This window comes from Orussus abietinus, unplaced genomic scaffold (assembly GCF_000612105.2).
Source record: "Orussus abietinus isolate OABI.00-Male unplaced genomic scaffold, Oabi_2.0 scaffold455, whole genome shotgun sequence".
NCBI classification, from domain to species: Eukaryota; Metazoa; Arthropoda; class Insecta; order Hymenoptera; family Orussidae; genus Orussus; species Orussus abietinus.
This window is the reverse complement of record NW_019394601.1, coordinates 305-14,152: the sequence shown is the minus strand read 5'-3', so window position 1 is coordinate 14,152 and position 13,848 is coordinate 305. Positions and strand designations below refer to the sequence as shown.

At 47.8% G+C, this 13,848-nt stretch overlaps 1 protein-coding gene across 7 annotated transcripts in view; it reads left to right on the top strand.

Annotated features, from left to right (window-relative positions):
* LOC105698999 overlaps positions 1 to 13,643 on the top strand; it is a 54,639-nt gene extending 40,996 nt beyond the window's left edge. For 4 of the 7 annotated variants that reach the window (XM_012423873.1, XM_012423711.1, XM_012423787.2 and 1 more), the window contains 3 exons: positions 89 to 269; positions 2,072 to 2,365; positions 8,774 to 13,643. In XM_012423873.1, coding sequence (XP_012279296.1) covers positions 89 to 269; positions 2,072 to 2,365; positions 8,774 to 9,978 — 1,680 coding nt within the window. In that variant the 3' untranslated portion in view covers positions 9,979 to 13,643. Of the gene's footprint in view, positions 1 to 88; positions 270 to 2,071; positions 2,366 to 7,131; positions 7,391 to 8,773 lie in introns of all 7 variants that reach the window. The other 3 variants (XM_012424125.1, XM_023432858.1, XM_012423957.1) reach the window with 2 other exon arrangements.
* The last annotated feature ends 205 nt before the right edge of the window (positions 13,644 to 13,848 follow it).

The following is a 13,848-nucleotide window of genomic DNA, read 5'->3' as shown; positions in this document are numbered from 1 at the left end:
GAATCAGGAGGTCAGGCTCGAGTCAAACCAATTGCCTCGTTTTGTCGATATCGCCCGATACGTTTCGACTAATTTGATCGCATTTTAGCAGCAGCAGCAGACAACGAACCAGCAGCTGGAAGTGAGGAATTCGATAAAGGAGGTGACCTCTGCTATCGTGCACTACGTGCAGAGCGGCCAGGAGGTAGGTGGAGGCGGCCGATTGTCGCCTCGATCTCGGGCCGAGGACTGGGACGACAGGGGCGGCGCAAGATCTACCAGCCCCAGAGGTGAGCACTAAAGAACCCCGCAAAACATCCCACCACAACAACCACAACCATCACCACTACTATTATACTTGGCGAACAAGGTAATTTTGAGTTTTCCACCCTCCTATTCTCGTTTGTACTCTGTTGCTTTACTCTCCTCCTGTTCGGGCCTTATTAACCCTTTTCTCCATCTGTTGGCTTACACTAATCACAGTTTTTTTGAAGCTAGCAAGGGTAACGGAATGGTTCAAGGTAGTACTCACGAGTCACGCGGACCGTTTCATCCTTTGCGGTCGCGTCTCATCTATCCTTTCCGTAACTATGTATCTAAATAAGTCTGTGTCCAGGTATTCAAGATCTAACCGATAACGAAAATCGTTACAATAATTGACAATCCACCTGAGATTGAGATTGATTAAACACTGTGATAACCCGTTGAGCTGAATGGAGGACAAATTACTAGTATCGCATGATGTGTTCAATTCGATCAATAGACATTATTGGACGTCTGAGCGCGAAATTCTACACATTCTGCTTACCTTTTGTCCCTGGAGTACCGTACGGCAGTTCAATATATCAGAATCGATTAATAATTAAACTAAAGAATAACGTGGGTTAAAAATAAGCGAGGAGTTAGGCAGGTACGGTTCCACTCGAGTAGTCATACATTAGTTTGTAAACATACTTGTGCTTACGTTTCAAAAGTATTTTTGAGAAAGAAGAAAGTCCACGTATCCTATTTTCGATGCAATTGATAATTGGACCCCCTTCCACGTTGAGGACCCAAATGTCGAGGGTAGTTGGAGTCTGCGGAAGAGTACGCACGGGAACCTTGACCCTAATTCGCCCTTTCTACTGTGAAAAAAACGGCTGCGACTGAGGGTCAAGGTGCAGTAGGACGGAAAGTTTTGTTTTTGTTCCTCGACTTCGTATCGCATTCTCTCCTGGCGTCCGGGGGTTCGCGAAAAAGGACCGGCACTAATTCCGGGGCGAAACCGAATCTTCGGGGTTGTCAACTATTTTAGAGTTCATGGAAGCGAACGGTTTCGTAGGAAAGGGAGAGGCAAGGTCAACGATGCAAAATACTTTTTTGTCAAGGCGGCTCTTGTTTGCCAGGGTCTGCTTCGTCGATGCGCCTCGCCCGGAACCGTAAAGCCGAATACGCGAGCTCGCTCTCGAATTTCTATTTCGATGCACCCCTCTCGGCGGCGCGGTGAAGGACGGAAATAGGTTACCCTGAAATTCTGCGCGGATTCGCTTTCGCCCGCGGACAAACGCGGCGCTTTACCTTCGTTCCTTTCGGCTGTCAACTCGGAAGGAGAAACCGAAAAGCTCTCTCGACGTCGATTGTATTATCCAACGCTCGATACCAGCTTCCTCTCCGGGTACGCTAACATTCCCGGGAACTCTATCGACTCGATGCACATCGGGCTCTCGCTGAATCGTTCGCCTGGAAGTGCCTCCAGCAATAATTAATTGCCAACTTACTGTATTAACTTTGCGATGTATCGATCCTCCGGATTTCAGTTTTACGGAAATGCGAATTAATATGTAAACGAGTCGATGCTAGGAGAAAGGATATACGCATGTGTTATGGAACGTAATTTTGCATTTAACGGTATTATTTGACCTACAATATTATACGCGGGGAACTAAATTTCTGTATATAATTCCTGTGAGTCTCCCGATATATTGGCTACCGAGGACGAGCCTGAAACCGACGGTTGACCAGATAGTGAATGCGCTTTCAGACACGCTCTTGAAGCGACCGAGGCTCGTCCACTCATTCGAAATCTAATCCAAATCGAATGCTTTCGTCACAGGGAGCGTGAAGTTGTGCTGGATGGAGAGTTCGTTCGTGGGCTCGAGGCCGGTCGACTCGCCGGAAACGCCGATGAGTCTGGCCACGGAGACCGAGGGCTGCGCGGGGTGTAACGCCACGGCGTCGGAGTCCTGCAGCTGCGTCGACTCGGCGACCTCGGGCCTCTTCCTGGATTTGACGCCGACGCGGGAGGGGGGCCACTACCAGGGCTCGGCCAGCCTCTGCCCGTCCCCGTCCTCGTCCGCGAATTACCACCATCAGCACTCGAGGCAGCACCACCAGCGTCACTATCGGGGTGAGTTGCTGCTCGCCTAGCGGATCCCCCGGACCTTCGACTTCCAGTTTGGATTTCCGGTCGCGCGCCCGGTATCCTTGAACGGATCTTCCGCCCGATCGGGACCGAAGGCCTGGTCGGACGATAAGTCGCGGGTAGACGAGCCGTTTGAGGAGGCCCACCTGGTCTGGACCTCCTTGGAGGTTTTACTCAAACGGTTTCGGTACCACCTCGGACACCTCGACCACCCTTGTCGACCCCGCAAGACCCAGACCCCTTTATCGAGCACTCGGACGAGCCTGGGACGCTGTTGCTTGTTCCTTTGGCCCACGGAGCTTTCGTCGTGCGTAGTCGTAGCGGCCGTGCGAGCGTAGACATAGTGTGTACCACCTTGTGCGAGGCATGACAACGTCCTCTCGTTCGTCGCATCTCTCTGTGCCGTCTCTCGACCAGCTTTTCCACCTACCGATCATGATGCCACCGTAGAGCTCGTGTTCACGAAACTTGTAAAGCCACACCCCTCTCTCTCTCTCTTTCTCTCTCTCTCACCTTCATCACCTAGAAGCCACGTGTCCTGGTCGCGACGTCGCCTTGGGACGCCCGGAAGGTTTTCGCTCGGCCTTGGGGGCGTCGCGACGCTCAGCTAGTCGGAGGCCGAGGACGTCCGCGTGCGGCACCGAAACCGAGCGTGACTTCCAAATTGGCAAGGATCACTGAACCGCTGCTTCCCGAAACTTCGCTCTAACGCGCTTCGACTAGACGATGTCTCGTTTAAGAAGCGTTGGCTGAGTTTGCTGGGGAGCAGGTGAAATACCTCGCTCCTGGACGTATATTCTCTTTCCCGGGCGCTCGTCCAAGTCGCGAGGAAAAGACCTGCGATCGAAATACCGTGAGGCCCTTTGGAGTCGATGTTTCCCAGTTCTCTGTCCTCGCACAAATCGCGTTATTTGTAAACGGCTCGATCGAGGAAGTCGCGTTTCGTAAGGGATACCCATTCGATGCCACGCAACCCCTGTAAATGCTGCCCCCGCTTCGACTTCGCGCAAGAACTCTTGCACCGCATGCATGCATGCGATTCAAACGCATCACCTCGACCAGCGTTTGTAATTACATCTACGAAATATCTCGGATATTTCGGTCGTTGCCGCCCGTTTGCGCCCGCCCACGTAGTATCGGCTGTAATATATAGGTGCTCGAAATCATCGATTCCAGTGGTTTCCGATAGATTAAATGTTGTCCATTTGTACATAACTCCTGCGTGTTTTACTTGCGCGGGTGGAATCCAGGGGGCACGGGAACGAAAAGGAGGGGGATTATTTTTATGCGAAATCTGACTCACCGCGTGTGATTATTCTCTCTCCCTTTTGAATGTAGACAACGTATAAGCGAATGATACGGGGAAGTATAATGTAAGATTAATTCGATCGTTCGAGATTCTAAGCCTATGCGGCAATTAGTCTTCGATGTGGTCAGTCAACTAATTGCAGCGGGAATTGCAATAGGTATTTATGCTCGTTCAAGTTTTAATCCCTGGTACAAACAATCGTTATATGTATGCAAATGTTAAGAAATTAGCTAGACCGCTTTTAAACGTAGCGCTACCCGGCGTGTTTTTTCCGTATAATTTTTACGCATCCTTCGTGTAAGCGCCACCGGTCGCCATCGTTGCTTAAAATAGGGCAGACGGTGCTTGGTTCCATTTATACGGGGCCCAAGTTTTCATCGGCGATTCAACCTCTCGATCATCTGGAACGAGGTCCTTCTCTCGAGGTACTCCGGCGCCAAGAGTACCAACTTCCCTCGACAAAGTGCCCTTCCGGTAATCGGGGTTCCGAACACCTTTCTGACATCCCGAAGAGAGAGCGACCTAATGTACTCCTCTTTGGTGGCAACCTGACGAAGGTGCACTTTCACGTCGGTTCTCCTGATGCCCTGCACTTGTCCGTGCATTTCTCACTTAAACGTGTCCTCCCTAAACCGCATTACTTGAGCCAAGCACGGAGTGCAATTATGCATGTTGCCGTTTTCAAAGGTTACTCGCCTCTCGCTCGTGTTACTTTACGAGGCGAGGTCTCGTAAGCGATTTTCCCCCATCTTCCACCATTTTCTCCGCATAATGTCTTTCCCCTTTACCCTCCGCGTCACCATACGGAGGAAGTATTCCGCAACAAAGCACGAGAGCAAAGTACAGGGTATTTTTGGTATTTTTGGTATTTTGGTATTTTGGTATGATAGATCTTTGATACTCACTTCAAAAGCATGGACTAACACATTAACTTGCCGGTGAGAGAATAATATTTGATATATATATTAACTGAGTATGTGTACGGAGTATTGTGTATTTCGGTCCCGCTGATGTAATGATGTAATTTGATAAGAATTTGAAAATGCGTCTCTCTCGCTTTCTCTCTCCCTCTCTGTTTCTTTTTCTCTCACGGTCTCTATTTCTTCCTTTCTGAAGAAGATAAAATTTTTCAGAGAGTAACGATCGGAAATATAGATTTCTTGTCGTTATTTGGGTAGAATTTGTTACGTTGGCAACTGCTAGATACACCGCAAAGTAACTTAATACGAATGCGATTATGAAACTAATGCCTGAAAATAGAATCAAATTAATCATAATGAATTGCGTGGAAATCAGTTGAAATTACGATTAATTTTTCCAGAGCCCGATACAAATGTCGTGCTTCTTTAATAATTTGCATGCTAGTAGAATTAGTGTCGCAATTTAACTTCACCCTTGAATGTCTTTTACAAAATAACACTCTACAAAGGATTGCTTATGAAATAAAAAAATTGTTTCTTTTCGAAATATTATATAGGTACGTTAAGCATTGAAGTATAATTTGTTTCAGCTTCCTCAAACTTCTTTTTATCGTATTCGATTCCGCGTTACCAATAATTCGAAGCCGCATGCTATCGAAATTATTTTAGGGTAAACCAGTGCCGTTGATAAATTTTATACTTTTTCCAAAAGTCTGCGAAAATAGACTATCTATGATCGAACTTTCTCCTGGTTTTCCACCAATAACAATAGAACACCAATATGCTAGAAGTATTTCCTCCGTGTAGTCTTCCCAACTTTGCACGCGCTCTCCTCGTTTTGCGAGGCCTCTTGTTCCCAAGTTTGCAACCTCTACGTCGCAACGGACCATTTAATGCGGCTCGTATGAAAACGCTCTATCATCTCGTTTAACTACATTTCACGCGTTGCTTACCGGTCTAATCGAGTAATTCTACGCGATTAGGGCTAACGCCCACCCGGCGGCAAGATTTTATTACCGGCGATGCCCACAGGTGCATCGCAACATCCAACCACTATCAAAGGGAGGCATATGATTCTTACAATCTTTCAATTTTTATCTTCTTCCTCAACTTTTTCTTAACTCCAGCAGATCACTCGAATGAGGTGCAACGTGAATAATAACAACTTGAAGATAAACACTTTTTCCTCGTTCATCTTAAGAAATGTGCGCGTCGCTATATTTTTTCCAATGTTCTTAATGAGAGAAAAATATCATCGATGCACCACCACGCGCGAGGAATAAGCATTTTCTCAAATATCCTCGATTCGGTTCTGACACCATTTGCCGTTCCTGCCCCCTCTGGTCTCTTCTTCTTGGAGTACCCTCCGTATCAACGACAATGTCATTCCAAAGGTCTTCGTCGTCGTTCGGTCTTAGCGAGAAGGTCGCCTCGACTTATCCTAAGCGGCGCAGTTTTTATGCAACTTTATTTATAACTTTTCTTACGTCCCTCTGACTTTCCTCTTTCTCTGTTCTCTTGGCATTTCATATATTGCTCCCACCACGTACGGCCGACTCTCTTCCGCTCCGAGTATACTCTCCCGCCCCCGTACGATTTACTTTAAACCATTACATTACGTAGATCTTGCGTTCACGTACGTTTACTGTATAGTTGTTCACAATTTATGTTTATTCGTATATCCTTTACCTGTATACACGCATACATACATTACACCCACATAACGTGCTCTCCGTTACTATTGTGTTGCAAATGCGTTGAATGATATTATTATGATTATGATTATTACGATTATTATCGCATTATTATTATCGCATTATNTTGTTACCTTTATTATAATTACATTCGTTTTACCAGCGCAAGCTACGCACGCTAAGCTCCTTGTGGAGAAGACCGATGATGTTTTGTACATTCGGACGTGTCCCGAGCTTTGCGGCGCGAGATTTGCGAGCTTCTTTAAGTATTCCGTACTTATTATTATTTGGATATTATTATCATTTCTTTGTAGACGTATCCTTTGACAAATAAATTATTGTTTCTACCTGTGCCCCGTTTAAGTCGCCTACCGATGTACCTCACTTTTGATTTGACGAGTTGCGTCCTTCGTGGTGAGTGTTGTTCGTTTCGCGATCATTTTAGCACCTTCCTTCCCAATGCACGCACGAGTACCCTGACGGACACGAATACCTTCCTCGCGGTTGTTGTGCCGCCAATATATGTTGGGAAGATATTCACGTGTGCCAGGGTTCAAACGCAAACGCCTGGTAGCATCTCACCACACCTCGGTCGACGTTTTGTGTCCACGTTCGTCGCAAACGCTTTGGATGGAGATCGCTGGTCGTTGCTTGTTTCCCATTGCAATCGGGACAGTTGTTCCAAATGACATTAAGACGTAAGTGTAAATAGAAGGAAAAAGGAGACGCTCGGTTCCCTGGGTGCGTTGGGGCGCGTTCGGGGTCGCTCGGGATCGCGGACTTGCTCGGCAGGTGTCATGACCCGAGACAATATTTGCGATTCGTTAGGGTCAGAGCATAGCGATACGGAGGAGGCCATGGCGGCGGCAGCTCTTCTGCGGAACAAACCTAGCCCCGGCTCTACCACCCTGGAGGATGTTCTAGATTCCCTCCTCGGGTTGCCCTCTGTCTCGCGAACACCCAGCCCCGGGCCCGGACCTGCCTCCGGATCCTCTTCCATCCGCCATCGAGCCAACGTCGGCGCGACCGCCAATGCCGGGAAGAGCTGTAGCGACCTACGCCAAGACCTCCAAGGTAGGAGGACTATGTAAGTTTCCGTTCCGAGGTTCCCTCAGCCCCGTTTAACCTTCCGTTCTGAATTCCGTCCGCCAGCTCCGCCGTTCGCCGCTGCTTCGAGGACGGAGGCGTCGACGGAGTCTCGAATTCGCGCTGCCCGGAAATTCGCGTCGAGGCCTAGGCAGCCGAAAAAGTCGGGGGAGAGACGGAGAGAGAGATCGCGAGGGGCGGGAAACGAGGGAAGAACTTCCCTTTGTGTTGCCAGTCATTCCGATCAGGGTCTCGAGATTCGAGCTTTCCTCCCTTCTCTTCCACTTTCCTGACGCGTCCCCTTTGAAACGATCGCTGGCCCGTTTGTTCCCGTTTATGGCGCCTTGGAAGCTATTAACGCCGCGGTATTTTTATCTTCTACGGATGTGCCATTAACTGCAAGACGTCACGATTGCGACTTAAGAATCTTGATTTAAGTTACGAACGATTTTTGTATTCGAGGATAATGCTTGTATAAATTTTGGGAAGATTTCACGAGGAATACGTAAAAGTCGCAGAAGTTAGATACTCGGCAGCGAAGACTGAGTAAATGTCAGGCTTAGGAAATATTGATCTCGTGCCAGCCTGACATTTATATTCGGTCAAATTACAACCACCGAAGCGGCGGTGCACGAGGCAAATATTTTTCTATTATAAAACAATAGGTTGTCTAGGTGTCCGATTCGTTCTTTGCGCACGATTATTAGACTTTCCTTTCTATGTTTCAAGGAATTACATCCGTTATACTTTACCACGACTGTCTGGTGCATTAACATCCTCTAGGATTGAGATTCGAATGCCGATAAACGACTGTCCGAAAACCAATGAAGTATTTTTCGACACTTTGACAAATGTCCTCTCCGTAGATCATAAACGTCGAAACGTTTCAGAGATGTGCCTTTACGCCATGCACAACGAATCAAATTACATAATTAAACTTCGACTATTCGTTTCACGTTTATCATTTTCGCAACAAAAAAAAATATTAAATACAAATACAAATTTAACGCATGCAAGAAGCGTTTCAATTTTTTTTCTGCTCGACTTTTATCGAATTTTTTCGGATATGTCTTAGCGCGATGCATCGTCTAGCACTATTCTGGAATGTACACCCTGCACCGGTGAATGGTCCGCAGCCCTGGACGCAAAAGACCCGCACCGCGTTCCTTTCTCTGCATCCAACGAATCTCGAAACCGCTCCTACCCAAACGTTCCCCGAGCTCGTCTGGCAACACTTTCGGGCAGGCTTGGCCGCCATCGTCCGCCTTCGTCCTCGGTCTTTGCCTCGCCGTCGTAGCGATCGGAGGCAAGCACGGTGCCGGATCTCCCGGGCGAGAAGACGGCGCCCGTCCCTAGGTCTAATCCAACGGGGACGCTCTTCCAGAGTCCGCTAGGAGCGCCCTGGAGGTGCTGGGCGGCCCGGAGGAGAGACCGTCCTACTACGTGGGCGAGCTGGTGCGTCGGAAGAGCGAGGGCAGCGACACGATCCCCTCACGGATGGTCGGTCGGATGGCAAACTTCCGGCACAGACGGGTCTCCTTCGACAACGCCCAGGACAGCGGGGCGGCGGTGGCGGCAGCGGCGGCGGCCGCAGCGGCGTCCTCGGAGAAGACGGTGCGATGTCGGAACAACAAGTGCAACAACGCGGCCAGCGTCGCCGAGGCACGCAAGACCTACAAGAGCTGTCACAACTGCACGTGTCTGTACTGCTCGCGGGAGTGCCGGAGGGCCCACTGGCAGCGGCACCGCAGGACGTGTCTGCACTCCAGGGCGGGTACCCTGTGCAGGCAAGTGCTGTCATCCGCGAAGGAGGACCCAGCCACCCTGAAGCACGTCTCGACCCTGGCCCGCCGGGGCTACGTCTCGCACGGCCGCGGCGCCGTCAAGTGCTTCTTCACGAGCCCCGAGGCCGCCGAGAAGTTCGTGGAGAACGGATTTGTCGACCTGGGCGAGCCCACCTACATGCGCTGGTCGGACCTGCTGCCCAGCGAGATGGGAGCCGAGCTCTACGCCGAGGCGACCAGGCTCTGCAAGGCCTACAACCCGGACACCAGGCTGGTCCTCTACGTGGCGGTGTGCGTGGTCAGCGAGGTGCCGACGAGCGGGCCCGTCAGGTGGGAGAGGCAGCTGGTCTCGAGGTGCGCCAAGGTTCGCCTGGACGCCTCCTGCAGACCCGCGGCCTCGGCCTCGGCGTCGCCCCAGGGTCGCCAGCAGACCTCCTCGCCGTGCAATATCACTCGCGAGATGGACTCCCCGGAGACCCTGGTGCTCACCTCCCAGCCCGGCACCAACGGCCAGAACACGCCTCGCAAGGCCCGCGAGATCAGCTTCACCAACATCCAGCGACAGCTCAGACTGAGGGGCGTCTCCCTCAGGAGGCACTTCCCCCAAGTCTACCGGAAGCTCTGCTCCTACGTCGACGGGTCTGTCGACAAGTTCGCCCCCGTGACCATCTATCCCAGGGACCAGGCCTCGGGGAAGAGTTTCATGTGCATCATCATGCTCGACGCCGAGCCGGAACGCCTCCAGCTCCTGCCTACCGACTCCTCCAGAGTCAGAACCGTCGATATCAGCGTGGAGCAGGTGTGAGCGCCCGCCGCGGGTCCGAAACGAATTCCTTGCTCATCCCGATCTCTTGCTGTCTTCTTCCTCAACAAAGTAGCTTCGTCGGTCGGCTCCTCGGTACCGAGATGCGAATGAAGGCGTTCCGCGCGTAAGCAACGAGAAAGATCTCTCTTCGGGAAGAGAAGATTCGCTACCCGGACGGGACAACGACGATCCAGAGATTCTTCCGATACGTGTAATCAAATTTTTGCCGAACACCGGAGGACCGGTTCGATTTAATTTGTCACGTGACCGATGCGAGTAGCGGAGAGTCGCCAGAAATTGTATCGAAATAACGTAACGCGACTACTAGTTCGGTAAAAAAGGAATCCGATTAAATTTGTCTAGAGGTTATGATACATTTATTGCAAACAATGGAAATGATAATTTGCGGTCGTTCGATTGACAAATTAAATGGAATTTCCCGGCCTTGTAGAAGTCTCGACGAGCCTCCCGTCACGTTTGCAAAAAGCTTTGCGCGTCCCGAAAGTAGCGATCTCGTCCTGAATTAAATCTTAGGAATTAGTCGTCTCTTTCCGAATGCTAAAACCTGTGCCAAAAGGGAATGCAGAGGGATATCGCGCCGCGGGAATAACAATCGAGCCATGCCAAAAGTCTTTGGATCGAGAATCACGAATTTTCAATGCCAGAAATATCTTTTCTTGTCGTCATCGAGCGTTACCGTGACGTGCAGATCGTCGAGGATGGCACGCTTCCGTCACTTATCGCATTTAAATTCTTTTTGGATCCAAAAGCGAATTATACTCGATGGTGGGCTAAATTGCACGAATATTTCGGACATCTGGAAACACTCGGAAACGACATTTTCGTTGCAGAAATGAATCTACGAGTATAGTTGGCGGATTGATTTCGCGAGATATTCGGTCAACGAAAATGATGCAAATTCGTAGAGTCGAGTCGGGATTTGCTAGATTGAGCATTGAATCAGGGATTTGAGTAATTGTTAGCCTGTGTAAGAAACGAAAGAAGAGCGATCACAGTGCCAAGAGCAACTTTTGCTAAACAGACGGTGATTCGCCGTACCTTTTAAAAGGTCTAGATGATGGTTGCAATTCGACATCTCGACTGCTCACGTGACATTCCTAAACGTAATTAGCTAATAGATAATAATAATAATAAATTTCTTGGGAAATCTTCAAGACAATTAAACTTCCCAGGAACAAAAAAAAAACTCGAGTTCATTAAAGATCTGGTAGTTGTTTTTTATTCCGAAGAACTGTGAGAATTTTTCTTGATAAAACAATAGAAATCAAAATGTACGTTAGTTTTCTTTTTGCTGCCGTGTTAGTTTTCAAAGTTATCCCTATTTAAGTGAATTTCCAATGTATTAAAAGTGGTCGCGATGTCGCGTGCAGCCAATGCAAGCGAAACAACGGTTATTCTTATATGATACGCGATTATCTACAGATAACGTAGCTCGAAAAGGCCCTTGCGCGTATACTCTAGACTCTTAGTAAACCTAACTTTAGGCTCCCGCATCGCCTAGATTAGAATTTAACCCAATGGATTACTTTCGCAACTTTTGTGACTTTCGTCCAGCCCCGAGGTACTCGTATCGTTTACGCGCGTTGCGATACATTTTCGCGACCACGCCTGGTCGACTTGTGCTCTCGAAGCCGTTCCTAGAAAACTGGGAGTCGTCTAAAAAACAAAATCGAAAAAAAAATTGCATTGTGAAGGAACTGCTTCGAGACTAAAGCGTCCTCGGGAAGTTTGCGCAACTACCCAGCCAGTATGTATAATACTTCCCTCGGGTGTTCCGTTGGAGGTCCTAAGAATTTTCTGACACCAAGAATATCCTTACAACGATGACACGTACTGGTTTGGTAGCCGCGAAACGTAGGTGACCGAACAGACGATTCCTTTTTATGGTTACGCGTGATTTACGGCCCAGACACAGAAACGAAGTCAAGCATCAAAACCTTAATGTCTTTAAAGATCTGCTTTGAGGCGTCATTGGAGTACGATCGGCAAGTTAGGCGTCGCGGCGCTGTGACTTTTGGATGCTTCTTGTCATTTACGGTCTTTTCAGGTCGATCTCCACGTTGCGCTTGAATAGCTCTTAGAGAGGAAGTACCAGAAGCGTCCAAAGTGATGATTATAACCGTAAATGATCTCAAGAGGAGCCGTCGTTAAGCGCAACGTGGAGTTATCACGTGATGAGGGTCGAGTCGAGTTGTCGACTAGCTGGCCACTTCACGCCGTAACTCTCTCAAATTCTAGTTGAGATACTGTTGAATTCTTCATAGTTCCTTTATCTATCTCTATGACAAAACGTTGGACGTATTTATGTATTTAAATATTATAGCGTCGTATTGTGTATATCGCAAAGAAATTATTCGTGTTGTTTCGTCGCGCTCGAGCCGCTCAGAGCGCCATCGAGAGCGAGGCGCGTCGAAGTACGAGGCGGTCGAAGATGCCTCTTTGTTTTTGATTCTTTGGAGGTTCCCTGTTCGAGGGTGTGACAGATTCGCCCGAAAAAAACCTCGAGGTTATATTTAGCGACGGGTATTTACGTTCCTTCGCAATTATTTGCTGTTATTGCTATGTTTACTGTTTGCATCTGGAGCCGGGTGTAGGTAGTGCAAAACTACGGTGCTGGAGACCCTCGGAACCTCTATGAGAAGTGAAAAATGAATCCATGGAAATTCAATTAAAACCGATGCAATTTAATATAATTACGATCATGTTGAGATATTTAGGTCTGTCGATTGATTTTGGGGATGTATGAAAAACTTATTTGCGACAATACTTCTGTGACAGGACAGTAAAAATTTGTTAATCGTATTATTCTCTTGAGTTTTATAATACTCATACGCAATAGGGATCTCAAGAATAAGGAAACACCTGTATTTTCAAATTCATGTTGAATTACGTCGACCGATTTCGATTGGTTCTAACGTGAGCTTTGTAAAAGGGGCTGAGAGGAACAGATGACGATTTCATCGAACTCAAGAACTGAAACATGCATTAATATATTTTCTTAATTCTAGATTGATTCTATTTTAAACTTTAAACTGACATTATTATTAACGATAGCTATTTTCAATCATTGTTGTATTAATTTTTTGAGAACCGTTGACATGATCTGAGATTATATCATCCACTTAAAGGAACCAGCTGTAGATATCGGATACAGCGTAAATTTTCTTTACATTCGCGGATTGTACTAACGACGCGCCAGCAAAACGTCAAAATCTGCGCGCCCGTCGACGAATCGACAATTGCGTATCAAAAATCATTGCCGAAAAAGAGGGATATAATGATAATGTTCTCGATCGGCGATCGACATACTCTGTTATTTAATACGTGATCCGTTACCCATCGTTACTTGATTCCGAGATTTTTCGATTTCCATTTACGTGCCCTCGGTTCGGTCGCGGAACGTTTGAGCCGAACGCTCAAACATCATTCTCGCCGATTCTCAGTCGAAGATATCACGATGAATTCTTAAGATTAATAAAAAAGAATATTGAAAAATCTTCGGTAGGCTGGGTAAAAAATCGCCCAGCCAGGAATGATCTCTCTGAGATCCACAGATCTATGATCACGCGAGTGGTTTCTCGCGTTGAACTTCAAATATCGTTTTAATCTGTATTTTTATCGGTGCTATCGTGTGCTACCATTGTTTTCGCGTACGTGTATGTCTCAATTTTTCAAATAAAATGTTAATTTTATTACCTTCGAAGTTGTAATTTTTACCAAGTACCCCTTTCATGGACAAAGGTGAAAACGCTGAGGATTTTTTATTTTCATCCGTAAGTATAAACAGATAACAATGACCCTTGGATTTAGCATTACACAGATTCGCTGCATGCGAGTTCCATACATGAC